Genomic DNA, 17954 nt, shown 5'->3' with positions numbered 1-17954 from the left:
GGCCTCGGCTGGGTCTACTGGGCGAGGGTGTATGATGTTGGATAGACCTGAAACACCTTACGACCCCAGTTAACATCACTGATGACGCGTCCCAGCGCATGCTGTAGCATTGTATTTTGAATCGATATATACTGTAGGTGCATCCCTAAATAAACCAAATTTAAATACAATTTGTCTCTTCTCCCTGATCGGTTCACACATTGACTACGTTTACATGCGCACAATATTCCACTATTATTCGGAAAATGACAATATTCTGAATTTGATAAGGGTCATGTAAACAGCATATTCCAGTTGCATCCTTTTTCCGAATTTAGCATTTTACGATTAAGACATCTGGGTTATTCCACTATTATTCGGGTTTTAGGATTCTTTGATCATGTATACACCGCATTCGGAATATGCGTCTCACTCAGGGTTTTTACCGCAGTTTGCGACGCATGTTGCCTGTTTGTGGTCAACTGATGTGTGCTAGAAAGCTCTAGAAGAGGCGATATAATCATATACGGTAAACATCTCTGGCATGCAAAACGAAAAGCCCACATTTCTGATCGGGAGGAGATGAGAAACATCGATTTAAAGAGAGAGATATTTAAAGAGAGTATAGTGCCCATGGAAGTCCACAATGCTTGCGAGCCTGCGAGGTAATAATGTAGGCTACTAACCTACTTTTTATGAAAGACTTAGATGTGCAAATATTGCAACATCAAACTTTCCAGCAGCAAGCTCCTGAAATGGTCCAAGTGATCCTCTGTTTATTATCAAAAGAAAAACTCTGCCTACGTGCATCTCTCTTCCCCCCTCCCTTACGTGTCGGGGAGGGCGAGCTACGGCTGCATGTAAACGGGAATATTAGTGGATTATTCATTTAGTCGGAATATTGTCATTTTCCAAATATGGGCAAAAATCGGAATATTGTGTGCATGTAAACGTAGTCACTGTCATTTTCTTACTTGTAAAAATGCAGCAAAAATTTAATAAAGACCGCTTCAAGGAGATAAAAAAAAAAGTCTCATCCAGTAGCCCATGTTAACGTTCAGTGTGAGTGGTACCAGTCTCATCCAGTAGCCCATGTTAACGTTCAGTGTGAGTGGTACCAGTCTCTGTGGCTTGTAAAAGGTAAATAATCCAGGGGATAGGTCTCACCCCCGCTGACAATTCTGGATTAGTCACCGAGTTCCAAAGAGCGGTGAGGTCTGGCCCCGCCCCCGGAGAGGTGTGAATATTTAAAGAGGTTGGAAATAAGTGTGCTGCTTAATGAAGGCTGGGACAGTGGCACAGTAACGAGCAGCGCTGGATAAACATCTGCACACGGGGGCTAAGCTGGCTAATTCTACAGTTTGGCTGGTTCTCTCTCCGCTGCTTTGGATCATCAGTTTTCTTTGAAAAAAGAAATCTATGACAATTAAGAATAGGTGTGCTATGCCATGACACAGAAGGTAAGCAGAGGGGACCAGGGTCTACATTAATAGCCTCTTCACGGGGAGGCATGTCATTAAGCAGACAGTGGGTGACTCTGCCAATGGAGGGCTGATGCTAGAACTAATTAACAAGTGGACATGGGTGTGTGTATGGTATGTATGTGTGTATGGTATGCAAGCACTGCGCCTCCAGATCGGCTGGAAAGTGAGGAGGAATACGAGCTTCTACTGGAGTGGACGGCTAGTGTAAACTCTCCTGAACCTCCCAGCTCAGTGACAGTGATGCAAGGCTTGGGCAGAGCACTGTAACCGATTGATGGACCGGGGCAGGCGATCAATTTCGCTATTAATGAAAAATACTAACGTTGTCATTTGATCGATAAGGGGAAGGCAGAGGAACAGGCCTTAAGTAAATGAACGCATTCCCCACGGAAGACTAATGGATGGCCACACTGATCTGTTGGAGGCTTTCAGTCTGAAATGCATTCTGTGACATCCACAGTCTACTGCACCAAGACAGCGTGCAGTGCATTCCTCCACAAAGCCCTGCTCAGGGTGTCTCTACCCTGAGATTACCTTTAAGGCGCGTGTCTCCCCCGAAAGCCCCACAGCCCCAGTTCCCCGTGGCCACTGCCGAGAGGTTTCGGCTTCTTTCCTCGGGGCGAGCGAAGCCACAGTAGGCCTAAATAAAGAGAGAGAAAGATGAGATCGAAGAGTGCAAGTTCAAAAGAAATGCAACTACAAAGAAAAACACATAATATGGTAGAAAAGAGCTCTGCTCTATCTCAGAAGATATCTATACTGTATACAGCATAGTCGGACAAAAAACAAGCCTTCTCTTCTCTCGTCAAAAATCTGAATGGACCAGGGTTTCGTGAGGTGACACTGCGTCAAGCCGTCCGACATGTGGCAGGGCCGGGCACCGGTAACTAGTGGGGAGTGCGATCTCGGAAGCGGCTCATTTGTGCCTCGGGTCTTGGGATCACCGTACTGTTCCAGATCACTGGGACGTTTCATAATAACGAGGCCCACGTCCCGGCGCACTCACAACCAAATGGAATATAGAACACAACAAAGTCATTCCATTTGCCTGCAGGCCAGCTCTTGCCACATTATTCAACGAATGCACACATAAAAGCTTTTGCGAGATCCGGTTGGCCTGGCTAAATATACATTTTTAACATGCCGCCATTTGGCAACTTCACACCTAATAGCTCGATTTCATTGCCATTGGTGTTAAATTGGTGTTGGTTTTACATATTTATAATTGCCTATTACCTATTTAAAGCATGTCCATGAACAACAGCTTTTGACATGAAAACAAGTCAGGTGGGTTGTATGTCACAACAGAGATCAGTTACACAGGCAGGATAAATTAAATTAAAGATTTGAAGGGGCACTGGACATCAATTTTAGCCTCATCCAACTGGCGGCCCGCGGGCCAACTCCGGCCAGTCAATCAAGTCACACCGGCCCGCCTATCAGTTCTTTAAAAAATAAAATCAAAAAATCAAGTCCTTCCGAGCAGCAAAAGGGATGTATTTCCATTTTTCATTTGTGGATTTTTTTCCTGTTTCTGAATAGAAAATAGAATGGCCAAAAAAATAAATGGACAATGAGGCTATGATTAAGCTAACTTTGTAATGTAGCAAAATAAAAGTTTTGAAAATGCGGTGGCGCATTGTGTCAAGTGTTCAGTCTACTACATAATGAGAATAATAGCTCAGGGAAATGTCCGACCCTCGGGAACTTAGCTTTCTGATAATGTGGCCCCCTGAACAATATAGTTGAATAGCCCTGTCCTAGGAAATGAAGTGAATAGTGAAAATGAATTGTAAGTACCCATCCTCCCTCTGACCAGTCATCAATTCTCCCTGTGAAAGGGCAGATGTGACAGTTAACTGAACAATCTTCCAAACAGGATTGATCTCCATGTTGGTGCATTCTTCACACCCCTGTCAGAGCTGTCAAATTCCTCCATGCTTTCTGAAGGCAGATTTGACAACATCAACATCTTCATTTTCTGGTACGAATATCTATCTCTGCCTGGGAGGAATGACATTGATCTGGAAATAATCCTGTTTAAAAGATCTGCGATGTCATTTTTATAGTAGTAAGTAGTGACAGATGTAAAATCCTGAAGGCACCAATACTGCATTACAATACCATTTGGGCCTAATAGTACAGTGGACTATTACTATTACCGTGGACTACGACTATAAGATTAAGCTAACTGACTACAAATATAAGTCTACATAATGTTAACGATGCTTGCATAACTCAAATAATTACTCAGATCAACATTTAGAGTGATGGTGAGACTGCATTTTCTCAATTACCAACCACACTGAACACTAAAGCCTGTAAAACTGTACAAGTATAATATGAACTGAAATGTCCATTTAGTGCAAATTGAAGGCATAACATTATTTGCAACATAAACCATTTACTCTAGACACACGACTATGGAAGATCAAAGCGCTACATCAAAGAACAGTGGGAGACTACCCCCCCCCACGCACACACACTTCCACTGGCATAAATAATACAAACTGTTCATATTTATATCTACAATTAGAAATTACACTTACTGTACAGCAGTGCTGACCATACAGCCACTAGAATGCGTTTTACAATGACATGATATCAGGTTCTGGTTGTTTTAAATTTTGTGTTTACTTCCAAACACCAAACACAAGAGGAAAAGGCTTAAACTCATAACACTTATGTTTCTCTAATAGAGGCAGACAATGAAAAACAAAAAGGAGACAAGACAAAGAAAAGAGAATGGAACACAGAAAGAGTAAAAGAAAGCAAGAAAGCAAACACGAAATCAAGCAAGATAAACGGAAAGAACAGAACAGAACAGAAAAGAAAGCAACCTTGTTGAGTTCTCGGTTGAGTCTGGCTGGGTGAAACTGTTCCAGGAAGCTCCTGAACTGCAGTGCATCAATGGCCACAATCTCTGTGCATTTTCTCTGCCAGTTGTCTCTGAAATAAATGAAAGACCAGTCTTGTACTGTTGCTTCACCGACCAAATAACTTAAAAATCAATTTATAAAAAAATAAAAAAATAAATAATAATAATAACAAAATCGATCCAAATGCCACAGGATCGATTCCAATCCTTAACGATCAATTATCGATTTTCGATAATTGATGAACATCCCTAGTCTGAAGACATTTATTTGTTTCAGGGTCTGGGAAAAACTACCGTATCTCTGAACTATCTGTTTAACCAAATAACCACACAAATACCCACTCACTTTTAGGCTATTCTATGTGTATTTAGGCTCATGTAATATTTGTTCACCTCCCCTGAAACAGTGGAGCCCACTGGGGAGGCCCGCCTCCAACTTTGAAAACCCCTGCACTACTTAAAGTAAACAAAAAGTGGTTTCTTAAGCTTGACAATAAACTATGACCAACCATCTCACTTAAGGAAAAGAAAACCAGACGAATAGCTGTTCATCAAGCTCATTGATGCTGTACAAGTGTTATAAAACACGTTTCTAATAGGGGGTATTATGAAACGTTACAAACCTATTCTAAAGGGATTGTACCCAAATACTAAATATTATAAATGAGGTTTATAACCACTTATAAATCACGATAGGCACTTATAGATAGTGTCATAAGACATATTAACATGCTTATATAGTGAATTATAGCTGCATGTTTGTCCTATAGTATAACCACGTACTTTATAGTCTTACTCAAGACATCAATGTAAGATCTGCTGAGATGCAATGGAAAGCAAAGACAGATGCTAGAGAGAAAGACAGAGAGACAGAGAGAAAGAGAGAGAGAGAGAGCAAGCCTGGCACTAGTGCATGACTATCGTTTTATTCTTTCCAAACAGTCTTGTCACCTGGGGGAACCCAAAGGGCTGCAGTTGGTAACTGTTTAATACATCTGAAAATAACCTGAAATTAAAGGTCCCAATCTGAACTCCAGCCTCACACCCGTGTCTTTCATATCCAAAATAATTACAATGTGGAGCCTAAATATCAAACAGTGTGTTGCTGTCATAAGTCCAAATTACTTGGGGTAGAAGTGTTGAACAATGTGGTGATGTTGTAATGTAATGTATACCATATTAATGAAGGGTATAAAGTGGTTAGAGAGAACATCCCATAACAGAAAAGCCACAGGTTCGATCCCCAGAGCAGATACGGTTATGTCCTGCCTAAGATTCTTTGAGCAAAACACTGGAACCTTACCGGCTCACTCATTGGATAAACACATCTGACGAATGCCTTAAATGTAAATGTATAGCATTAAAATAAACAAAACATGGCAACAAGCAAAAACCTCAGGAGGGAGAAGACCTTTTTCTAAGTCTGTATATTGGGAAGAAGATAATGAAATAATAAGAAATATTTTATTTATTACCTGAATCCATTTTTATTTAAATGAACATCATTAAAGCATCTACACAGAATAAATACCTGGGAGTTGTGTCGTGGTGGCTACCACCCCATCTGTAGGTCTGTGCATAGCCTGTGTATTCACTGTACTGCTGTGTCCCTGGTAATCACATGAAAGGACATAAATCATACACCAGTGCAAATATAAATTAACATATTAACACTTAATCTAAGGTTTAATGTGATAAATGACTTCATCTGGGAGGCAGGTGAAATAGACATTCATGGCTAGTTTTCATGGTAAAAGCCAAATAAACATACCGGGATGCAATGAATGCCACATGGGCAATTGCAAAGCACAAAGGGGTTGAGGTACAATAATCCTCCTTCAGCACAAACAACATGTCTGATTTGACCCAGCCTCATGAACCATGACATGGTTACGCCTATGACTGCCATTGATTTACCATTAGTGGTGCTAAATGATTGTGTGACAATTAGCAGAAAACCAAAAACACGCATCCCAGTTTCATTTGGCTCTCAAGACAAAGAATCATCTCAGATTCAGAGTCACTTTAATGGCCACAGTAAATAATCAGATTACAAACGAAGAATTTGACTCAGTGCAAGTATGCAGCATAGCAATAATAGACGACAAAAAGAATGTAGAAAGAGAAGAGACAAAGATTTCAAGTTTAAAGTGACGTATGACGTATGTTGAGGGGCCGGGGGTAGGATGATGTCAGTGGGGGGACCCTGGCCCGTTACTGTTACCAAGACGGCTGTGCTTAGGGGCACCAGGAGGAAGGGGGTTGATACAGTCCTTATTCGTGGGCGCTTTCCGGTCTCGTTGAATAGGCGGATGGCAGTTGGGAAGAAACAGTTCTTGTGACAAGAGGTTCTGCCAGACCTCAGTCTCCTGCCATGGGGGAGTGCAACAAAAAGTTTGTGGCCTGGGTGGGAGGGGTCGGCCGTGATTTTCCAGAGACTGCTTCAGCGTCCTGGCAGTGTGCAGTGAAGGGACGGCAGGCTGCATCCGATCAGCTTTTCAGCACAGCCGATGATACGCTGCAGTCTGCAGATGTCCTTGAGCACAGCAGCAGCATGCCAGGAGGAGGTGAGGATGGAGTCGACAGTGGAGGTGTAGAAGAGCACCACTTTGAACTTCCTCAGCTGCTACAGGAAATACATCCTCTGTTGTGCCTTGAACTGCCTTATTGGTGAGAGCTCTGATGTCCAATGCCCATTTCAGGTCCCGGCTGATGATGGAACCCAGGAAGCGGAAGGACTCCACAGCGTTAACTGGGGAGTCACCCAGGGTGATTGGGAGGGTGCTGTCTTTTCAGCGTTGAGCTCCAGGTTGTTTTGACTCCACCAATTCATCAGATGGTCGATCTCCTGCCTGTACGCAGACTCATCTCCATCAGAGATGAGCCCTATGAGGGTGGTGTCAGCGACGGACTGATGGATAGAGGTGCAGCTGTTGGTGTACACGGAGAAGAAGTATGGAGAGAGGACGCCTCCTTGGGCAGCTCCGGCGCTGATGGTCCGGGAGTCGGTGACATGCTTTCCCAGCTTTACGTGCTGCCTTCTATTAGTCAGGAAGTCTTGTGGACCATCTGCAGATGGAGTCAGGCACACCCAACTGGGAGAGCTTCTCGTGCACCAGGGCCGGAATGATCGTATCGAGGCCTGAGGTGAAGTCCACAAACAGGATCCTGGCGTAGGTTCCTGCAGTGTCCAGATGCATGAGGATGTGGTGGAGAGCCATGTTTATGGCATTGGCTAGAGACCTGTTGGCTCTGAATATCATAATAAATAAATACATAACTATAAATAAACTATATATAAATAAATCAACTATATATATATATATATATATATATATATATATACACACAGTATATATATATATATACACACACATATATATATATAGCCTCCAGAAATGTTCTAGTCTTTGAATAAAATGTCGCTAATAAGTGCATTTATAGAAAAGGAAAGGTGACAAATGATGAAAACAGTAATTTTCAGATGAGAGCTGATGACACGGAAGCAGATGTCTCCTGACAAGATGAAGGTCAAGTTATTACCCCACTTGAAAAGATGTGAGAGGCGGCGACCGACTGCCAGCCCACAGCGGAACACTCAACACTCGTCAAAGGAAGGGGTGGGGGCGGAGGACGCGCGGGGGGGGGGGGGGGGGGAGAAGCAACAGCACAGACAAACAAATGAGGCCGCAAATTAACTTCCCATTCATCAGCGCTCATTAGTACCTGGCTGAATAAACGAGCTGATTAGCAGTAGGGCCTTGGTCAGCGGGTATTAGGAGGTGCGCTCCTGTGAGAGGAGAGCACGCTCCACTTGACAGACATGCCTCTAGTAACAAGCGCAATCACTGCCTCAGTAACACATCCAAGTGTCTGTTCTAGTGCCCCTGTGTGCAGTTTCAACAATGTACAGCAGCTGATCAAAGAGCAGAATAGGCTATAAGTATACTATATAGACATTATACACACACACACCATGGGGACATACTACACGAATCGAACATTTGAAAGAACCACTTAAAGCTGCATTCAGCGATGTTTTTGTGTTAAAAATAAGTGTTAAATGGCTCTATATTCTGACAGCATCCGCCCTGCTTGCAGGACTACAGGAGAGAGATAGAGGACAGCGGTGGGTTGGGGGTTCCAAGTCACTGACCAAACACTCTATTTCAGTGATTGCTGTCAGAATATAGAGCCATTTAACACTTATTTTATTTAAATTTTATTTATTTATTTAGCCTTTATTTAAACAGGTAAAATCACATTGAGACCAAGGTCTCATTCACAAGTGCGACCTGGTCAGACAGCAGCATACAACAGTTTACAAAAATACAATCATCAGTCAAAACAATCAATAGAATACAGTAACAAAAGACATGAACATAAAACATAAAAGTGCCAGAGGACACATTTTAACACAAAAACATGGCTGAATGCAGCTTTACGGAAAGAATCACTCAAGGAAACAGCCGAGTCAGCACTGCATTAGACGATGTCATGGCTATGAAGGGAAATAGATATGACTGTGTTATCCATGTTTTATGATTTAAGATGTGGAAACACTTGAAATTATCATCTCTTTGGGTGACTTTGCACAAATCATTAAGAATGTCTTCCGTTTAACGCTGAGGAGCCAAATTCCCTTTCAAGTTAATGGATTTTAACGAGCAGACTTTAGCCAGGATAAAATGTTTGCAATAAAGCCAGAGCTAGAGGCTATATATGGATTGGATTGTCAGGCACTTGTAGCCTGACAGCATAGGACACCATGAGAGGAGCTGAAGGGCGTTATCCCACACTCCATTTCATACTATTGGCAGCACATAGATGTAGATAATGTGCACCCTCTTAGTACCTGCAGGTGCGTTTGCATCTATACTAAACTCAAAGCCCTTGTACTTACACGATTTATAGCAAAAGAAAAACATTACACAATTTTTTTTTGTAGTGAGTCTACGCCAAGCTTCATACAATCCTGATCCATGAGACTCCTGGTCTTAATATGCGTGCCGTACATCTAACCTTCACAAGAGGACTTTTTCCTCTTTCTTCACTTCAGCCCCCCGGTCCTCCACAAATATGAGACTCTATGATCAGACATATTTACGCATGAAATCAACAACCTTCAGGATCTACATTTTTATGCAACCCATTTGTTATTATTATTTGTTATTTCTGAATAACAAATAGGTTGCATACAAATTTACAAACATAATTGACATTTGCTCTCCTGGAGGCTTTTCCATTCATGTGTAAATATCAGATCATGGAGTATCCTATTTGTGGAGGACCAGCGACTGAAGAAAGAGGAAAAGGTCAGAGGCACATCTCATTGTCATCTCAAGGCAAAACTGGGTGAGCGGAGATTTCCCACGAGATGTTATTGTTAAGGTCTGCATGTCAATAAAACTACAAGAAACCTTGTTTCTCACCTTATAGAATAGAATTCACTGTTGTCTGCACTCTGCACAATATAATAATAATAAATAAAAAAGTGAAATGAAAAATCCGCTGTGTAAGGCGAGCATGTGTTTTTATGCCGGCTATTTGCAAGCTGCAAACACACAGGACCGCCATCCAAACACCCTAAATCTATAGACGAAGCAGGATTTTGTGCAGTCGGGGGAACGTTCTCCAGGCCACTATCCCCTGCTCGCTCGCCTGCCTGCCTGCCTGCTTGCGTCACATTTCCTGGTCAGGATTGCCATCAATGAATCATCTGCTTTCCCCTTGATCCTATTTATACTTTTGACCGCCCCGATGGCAGCCAGAGATGTAGCAATCAGGGAAAATTCAATTACGCCTGGCCACTTTTACAAATTTCAATACAGGGGTAAGATCCATTAGCCCCACTGCTGTACGCACAGAGGAATATGATTTACCACATGGCTACAATGTAGCCAAGGCTCAGACTTTCAAAGTGAGAGGGGGGGCGGCAACAAATACGGGCAGGGTTTAATAAAGATGATGGAATGGAAGAGTCCATTAGCGGAGCAGGTCTTGGGCAGGTCCTCCCACTATAATTAATTCTGGGCCGGGGTAATAAAGTTAAGTGCCGTAAGTGCAGGAGAGAGAGAGATGGCCGGCAAGAAGTCTGAAGGTGACTCGGCGCTGATGCAGCCGTATGAATGCTGGTTGGGAGGGCGGGGCTAACTGGCAGATCCGCAGGCTTATGGATGCACTCTTATCTAATCTTAGACAGTTCAACTATTTATATCTGATGGGCATGTGCTCTAGTGACTAGAGACTAGATATAGACTAGACTAGAGTCTAGTCTATATAATACAGTGAGGTGATTGAGTATGTTTCAGGGGTGGGAAAAAATAATTAATTTCAATATCATAATGGGAGAAACTATTTTTAGATCCTCGTTCAAATGTCTGTATATCTTGAAGTTGATGACAGGGGAAATTCCCTATTCTGCAAAAACTGCACTAACACCGTTTAAACTTCTGAAATCTCAAAAGCAGTGGCAGCTAGGCTCACATGAGATAAAGAGGAGTCATTACTCTTGCATTGCTGGAACTTAGAGACTACACACTGTTCAGAGACAGCCTACTGAGTGTGTGAGACACAAATCATTGAAGTGAGGCACTCAACATAAAAGTTTTGTGAACATGGTGTGCCTATTTGCTTGTTAAAGATGGACAGATAGGGCATCCGGGTAGTGTGTAGCGGTATATTCCCTGCCTACCAACATGAGGGTTGCAGGTTCACGCCCCCGTGTTACCTCCGGCTTGGTCGGGCGTCCATACAGGCACGATTGGTTGTGTCTGCGGGTGGGAAGCCGGATTGAGGGTATGTGTCCTGATGGTCGCGGCGCTAGCGTCTCCTCTGGTCGGACGAGGCGCCTGTTGGGGGGCGGAAGGGAACTGGAACGAATGAACGAACGGTGTCAGTTTTGAAAGAGACAGGGCAGAAACAGGCAGGAGCTCCTGGAGTGAGCTCGTTACTGGGTCTAGTGGGTCGGCCGCCACCACTTTGTTGTCACAACCACTCTATACGTAATACAGTGATAAATAATGACTTAACAGAAACACCCAACAGAGCAATCAAGAAAGTCCAGTCTCCAACTCTCAAACGAGGGATGGAGCTCTCCTGTGTAGCCAATCAAAGGGAAGAATGTGGCAGGGACAGATACAGTAAACAGGGCAATTGCCACAGTTGTGCCAGGATGGGGTAAATTGAAGGGGTCTGAAACGTCTACTCCCTGCTGTGTGTGTGTGTGTGTGTGTGTGTGTGTGTGTGTGTGTGTGTGTGTGTGTGTGTGTGAGTGAGAGACTGGAGGCACTCCTCTATGTTTGGTCTGTCAAACTATACTGTAAGTCTACGTGTCAGAAGAGCTGACCCGGGCGTATTATGGATCTGATTTGGATCAGTGCACTGAAACGTGAATAATTAGTGAGCAACATGGTAAATACGTGTGTGTTTTTCAGTGGGCTCTGGAGTGTAAAGCTTCTGGCATACTCTTCGCGCACGCGCTGGAGGAGGGGCTCCGGCGAGGGTGCACGCACTCTGCGCAGGCCAAAACAGAACATACTCAGTGCTCAGCTCGCTCCTCCAGGCAGTCTGAATGAAATTGAATGTAACGTTCCCAATTCTATGTATTAAATTCTAAAAAACGACCCTCAACATTTGGGAAGGCTAAGCCACACAACTAGTTCGTTATAATCGAACGTCATGCTTCAAAGGTGACTTTACGACGGTGAGGACTCAATCACAGCAGATATCCGCTGATAGCCTACCACGGAGATCTCACAGGCACAGGCAGCAAAACCCGACGCGCTGATAGAAAAATCTCCATGGACGCGCCGCGCTGCGCTCAGACCTCACCCCCCGACACGCCCCGTGCGATGACGTCATAATCGCCGCGCGCCCTATGCGCTTGGCTGGGCGCGAAGAGTATGCCAGAAGCTTAACAGGGCAGAGGCGCTGACCTGTGACGATCAGACACTCGTTGTGGTCCAGGGCTTCAGTGAAGAGGCGAGAAACGATGAGCTCGGGGTTGATCAGAAAGCGGATTTCCTCTTGAACCAGACCGTAACCGGTGACACCTCCTCCCACAAACCGATTGGCGAAATCCACCTGCAAATCAAAAGGGATGACTGGCAGCCAAGAGAACGCTATCACAAAGTAGGGTGGGGGGTTATGGATCTATTGGGGATGTTGCCTTAGGTGGCTCTCTACTGTAACTGCACCTCCAGAATATCCATCTACAGTAGCAGGCTGAATTGTTTACTCATATGTACTTGCTCGGTAGATAACTCTTGGAAAACAAAACGGCAAGCAAGTTAAAGTAAGGTAAAAGTGACAGAGTAGAATAGATATTTTTCTTTGATTGCATGTAAGGTATATTGTCCTAAACTTGGACAGCAGGAGGAAAATATGTCATAAAAGGGTCTAAGCCTTTTTTCTCCATTTTTGACAGAGCCCCTGACAAGCTGATTGGGATGGCTGCCTGAGGTGCTAGTGTTACTCAGACATCAGACAAAAACGAGCTCGCACCAGGAGCAGGATTTAGGTGTGCTAATGCTTGTGGCAACCATCAAAACAAGAGAACAGTCAGACGTCAAAAGTAAACATCTCCCTCCAGTTGTGACCGGCTGCTCAATTGACTACCCGAATGAGGGTCCATGATATCCTTCATCACTCGTGCTTTCAGTGTTGCGCCAAGTTCTTTAGGTGGAGCTGTAGGTTTACGTGTTTATTTTAGTCTGTTTACCAGTTGAACGGAAAGAAGCAGCGCATCATTTCAGCTCAGATAGCTCCGGTCTGATCGTACAATACTCCATTTTGAGGACTGACAGTTGTGGCTCACTGGCCTACAGACATCCCAGGCCAAAGCCCCGTCACAACCCCGGCAAGAGCTGGGAAGCGGCGAGCAGCAGCCTGATAGCAGATCTCCCTGAAATGGTCACTCAACTCTGGGACAGCCAGAGTCGGCCGGCCTCCCAAGTCCGCTTTGACAGGTTGTCAGACCCCCCCCCCCCCCCCCCCCCCACGCCTCACCAGCGCGTCCATCAAACCCCGGAGCTGCTCACGTGTGCACATCAACTGTCAGCTCTTGGCAACTGGAGGCAAACAAGAGGTGAAAGGGAGAGGGGTCCGTCCTGACAGTGTATAGGAAGCACGGCCCACACAGAGAGCAGAGGAGGCTCAGAGGTCGCGACCCCGGGTCCCAGCACACACTCCTGCCGACATGTCACCCGCTCCCTCAAATGCCTTTTCAGCAGTAGTAAGCATTCTGGCTGAAAGACTCCAGAATGTGGGGGGAAAGAGGCAAGGAACCGCTGTACAACCAGTAAGTAAGCAGCGTCTCTTAAACTAAGAGTTCCTTATGTATTTCTCCATGTCCACATCTTCTTACCTGAAGCATTCCATTGCCATCGTCCTCAATGGTGCCGTCACATGCAATGTGGAGCTTGGTGAGCTGAGACTGTGAGCTGAAAGACAAAGAAGGCCCATTCCAGTTAGCAACTATAACAATAAATATTTGGCTTGCCTCCAAACAACTGATTTAACTATTGCATTTGTGGACTGCAGTGATTTTCTGCAGAAACAAGTAAAATAACAGAAGCATCATATTTTCTTCATCACATTGTCAGAATTCTGCACCTTTTCCAATTTGGAGGTCGATCCAAACTTTTCCGTGTGAATGTTACAAGTCCAGTCGGCTCTGAAAAGCAATTGGGGGCAGGGGGGACGACGACAGACAATCTCAATATTGCATTTTGTTTTGTAACAGTCTGCATTACTAAAGAGGCCAACGCTTCAAATATAATGCCAACACCTACTTTGCTCAGTGACACTTTTGAAATAGCACATCAGGGTTTTGAGCTTCTCAATCTTCTTTGGAGATGCCCCCTCAAACAGCCTAAAAAAAGCATAAGGAAAGTAACACGTTTAAATCAGGTCTCATTGATATTAGACTACACAAAATGCTGCCATGGCCTAAATGAAAAGCAGTACAGTTTTAGCAAGCGGCTGGACATGACATCACAGCCAAGCGCTGCATCTTTTATTCAAGAAACTAGACCAAGGAAGGACCTGGGGCCAGCCTTATTGAAGTGAATGGGGCGGGCCGGGCAGGGTAATAAACCATCATATCTGTGTCACTTCACCTTTGATTGAAAAATGCCTCCACCCGATTAAAGCAGGACTTTGCCACTTTTCAGCCAGTTCTGTATCATTACAATGTCAGTATTATTTGCGGATGAACAATGTTTACCTTCCCTTCATGCTGCCTGCACTGAGAAATCCCTGTTCGTCTACCTGCAGACACTCCACCCCTGCCAGCCGGTATGGCTCATTTACGATAGTTAAAAAATAAATAAAAAATAAATAAATCTGTAGTTCGAACAGCAGCCCTCGGGCAGAACATGTGTTGAGTTCTGTCTCCAAATGATGTAAAACCCGTCACTTGAAGAAGGAAGTGCCTGTGAATGACCTGGGAGCTCAGCCGTGCAGGTTAGATGGAGGGAAGTTAGACATTGTTAATTTGCACATATACTACCGACATTGTTATGATACAAAGCTGGTTGAAAATTGACAAAGCCCTCCTTTAAAGGAAATAAATGTTTTTTTATGTAAATATGCACATTTGTTTTCCTTATTATTGGTCTCCAAAACCGATCATGGCTCTGCAACAGCTACAATAATAGCTCAACTCAAGCCCCTGTTTGGTCCAAAATAGAGCTAGATTAGCTAGCTACTAATCTCTCAAAACAGATTTTTCGATGCAAGCGGTCGGTAAAATTAGCATAAAGGGGCGTGGCCGAGCAAATTGAGTTCCGGTTCCGGTTATCCAGCTATTGAAACGAGCTTGCCCCCAGAGGTTAAGGAGGGATTTTTTTTTTACTAATTTAAGTACTTTTCTTTTTAACCGAGGGATTCCCAGATTGGCTAACTACATCATGATACATGACCGAACGGTAATGTGTTTTCTTTAATCTGGTGGAAGCATTTTTCAATCCAAGATGAAACCGCACAGATATGATGGTTTAGAGTGGGACTTTCCATGCCCGCTCCATTCACTTCAATAGAACTGGCCCCAATGCAAAATTTGAACGCTCTGAGGTGGTGATGTCTTATCCTTCTTTTTTAGGGTCCACTCCTTACCGGGGGGGGGGACACTGTCTAATCGGTACTGTAGAGAGTAGAGACACAAGGCCTGCACTTTGGCCATGTGAGTTCAGTCATGCTTTAACTTTTGATCTGAATTAGTTCATCTCTCTCACTCAGCTTCCCTTTCAGTCACTGCTCCGCTGTTGCAACAATGGGGTCGCCCCGGGCCTGCCATGGCAAAGTCACACATGTGCCCCGGGCCTGCCATCACAAAGTCACTCATGTGCCACTTCACAGCACTCGCACAAAAAGGAAGCGAGAGGAGAACAGGGCTCACTCCTCAGGGATACATTAAGACGCCCTTATGTCCCTTTTAAGGAGCACAGTCCTTGGGAGGAAAAAACCTCAATCCCCCTGAAACACACACACACACACACACACACAAGCTGCTAGCAGTGAGGTGCAGTGGGGGTGTTTGAATGCCCTCCCAGCATTAAGGCGACCACAGCCACCCTTCTCAGGCCGACTCTAAAGAAGTCCACTGCGCGCCCCCACATGCCATAACAATGAGAGAGAAATTTCATGTGAGCAAAATGAAATGACGACACTGAGAGCCCTTCAGGGGCCCAGGAAATTCATTCATCTAAGTCGACTCGTGCTCTCATTTCTCTTTTCTGTCAGTGTGGCCGGTAGAAACAATCTTGCGTCATGTAGTCCTGAGGGCAACCTGTCTTTGACATGAGCTAGCCACTGGTGAGAGCAGGCTTTTAGTAATGGAGCACAATATGGTCTTTGGGGAACAGATAATGAATACGTGATATAATACCAATATATCCACCACAGTACTGTAGTGCAGAGAGTTGTGATGTAACACTCGAAAAGGGCTATGAACAACTTCTATCTGGGTTCTCCATCATAAGAACAATAAATCATTTCTCAAAGAAATATCAAATGAAACAAAACTAAATAAAACAGAATAAAACTAAATAAATACGTTTTCAACCATTTTAAAGGTGGTTTCATCTGCTTATAAAAAGATGTGATTTGATTTCCTCAGAGTATTCTTATGAAGTTCAAATCAATATAAGATAAAAGAGAGCTTGGATCCTGTAGCTCTGTACCAAATCTAATAAGAAGATGGAAGCACAATATTCCAAAGGGTTAATTTAATTAATAATTGACCGATGCCAATGTTGTGATTTAGGATTTAGGATTTAGTGATTTCATGATGTTGAAGAAGCTACTACAGCAGTGTTTTAGTTTTAAATCACAGCAAAGCCCATATGTGAAATACTGATGGTAAAACAGCCAATGGCCTTCTCCGTTATAGAGGCGGCCATCTGAGTCAATGTTAATCTAATTCCCTCCTCCATTTAGGTAATTACATGTAATGCCGACAGAGATGGGGGAAGCTACTGAGCAGTGATCTCTGTCAAAGCAAGACCACAGCTAATCCTGTTCCCTTTAAAGCAGGGGTGTCAAACATATGGCACTGGGGCCAGAACCGACCCGGCAAAGGGTTCAATCCGGCCCACAGGATGACTTTGCAAAGTGTAGAAATTCCACTGAGAAGTCCATTCGAATTTTTCAAGCTTGGGATTTGACACCTAATACTGATGCACTTGTGAAGGCTAAGAGGTACCAGCAGGAGCAAGTTACACTGTATTAAAGGGATAGTTCTGTTTGTTTGAAGTTGGGTCCTATGAGGTACTCTCATACAGTCAGTGCACTGGGTAAAGCACTCTGGACGCATTGTGCACCGAGATAGGAGAACTGCACTCCAGCAACAGGCACATAAAGCTGTCTGCTGAGTGTGAAGGGGGCCATGAGCAAAAACGTAAAAAAACAACAGAAAAAATACATTAAATGCTTTCATACTGCTCACCTGGCATAATCCAAGTCTCCACAAGCCCTGAGATGCCAAGTTGACTTGAAAAGATGTCATGTACACCCTGTTTTTAGCTGAAATCGTCACTGGAGCTAGCAGCTGAAATTACAACTAGGGTACAACCTTGCTATAGTGACGATTTTAGCTAAAAACAGGGTGTAAATTACATATTTTCAAGTCAACTTAGCATCTCAGGGCTTGTGGAGACTTGCATTATGCCAGGTGAGCAGTATGGAAGCATTTTATGTATTCTTTCTGTTGTTTTTTATGTTTTTGCTCATGGCCCCCTTCACACTCAGCAGACAGCTCTCTGTGCCTGTTGCAGCTGGAGTGCAGTTCTCCTATCTCGGTGCACAATGCGTCCAGAGTGCTTTACCTAGTGTACTGACTGTATGAGAGTACCTCATAGGACCCAACTTCAAACAAACAGAACTATCCCTTTAAGTAGCTTATTCATGTTTTATGTATTCATTACTGAATAAATGGTAAACTATTTTCAATACCATTGAATATAGAGAAGAAATGCACAGTTGCTGTCAATCAATTGTAGTCCACAGTTACAGACAGTAGATTTGATATGATAGGCTTATGGTAGATAACGATGGTAGATAACCTTATGTGAAAACGTGTTCTTAAAATGTACCTGTAGGCCTAATCTTTA

General features: G+C 43.8%; 1 protein-coding gene across 5 annotated transcripts in view; it reads right to left on the bottom strand.

Moving 5' to 3' along the window:
- The window catches only part of LOC310774603 (poly(ADP-ribose) glycohydrolase), a 36785-nt gene that overhangs the window by 2690 nt on the left and 16141 nt on the right, over nt 1-17954 (bottom strand). For 4 of the 5 annotated variants that reach the window (XM_083634693.1, XM_083634692.1, XM_083634694.1 and 1 more), the window contains 7 exons: nt 14136-14215; nt 13957-14017; nt 13709-13784; nt 12279-12426; nt 5873-5951; nt 4304-4412; nt 1998-2103 (listed from right to left, as the gene is read on the bottom strand). In XM_083634693.1, the coding sequence (XP_083490819.1) occupies nt 1998-2103; nt 4304-4412; nt 5873-5951; nt 12279-12426; nt 13709-13784; nt 13957-14017; nt 14136-14215 (659 nt within the window). The remainder of the gene's footprint in view (nt 1-1997; nt 2104-4303; nt 4413-5872; nt 5952-12278; nt 12427-13708; nt 13785-13956; nt 14018-14135; nt 14216-17954) is intronic. The other variant, XR_014552605.1, reaches the window with a different exon arrangement.

The sequence above is a fragment of the Poromitra crassiceps genome (genome assembly GCF_964638095.1).
Source record: "Poromitra crassiceps genome assembly, chromosome: 4".
Taxonomy (NCBI): Eukaryota; Metazoa; Chordata; class Actinopteri; order Beryciformes; family Melamphaidae; genus Poromitra; species Poromitra crassiceps.
Note: the sequence above shows the minus strand (reverse complement) of the source record. Positions and strands in the feature narration are given on the sequence as shown.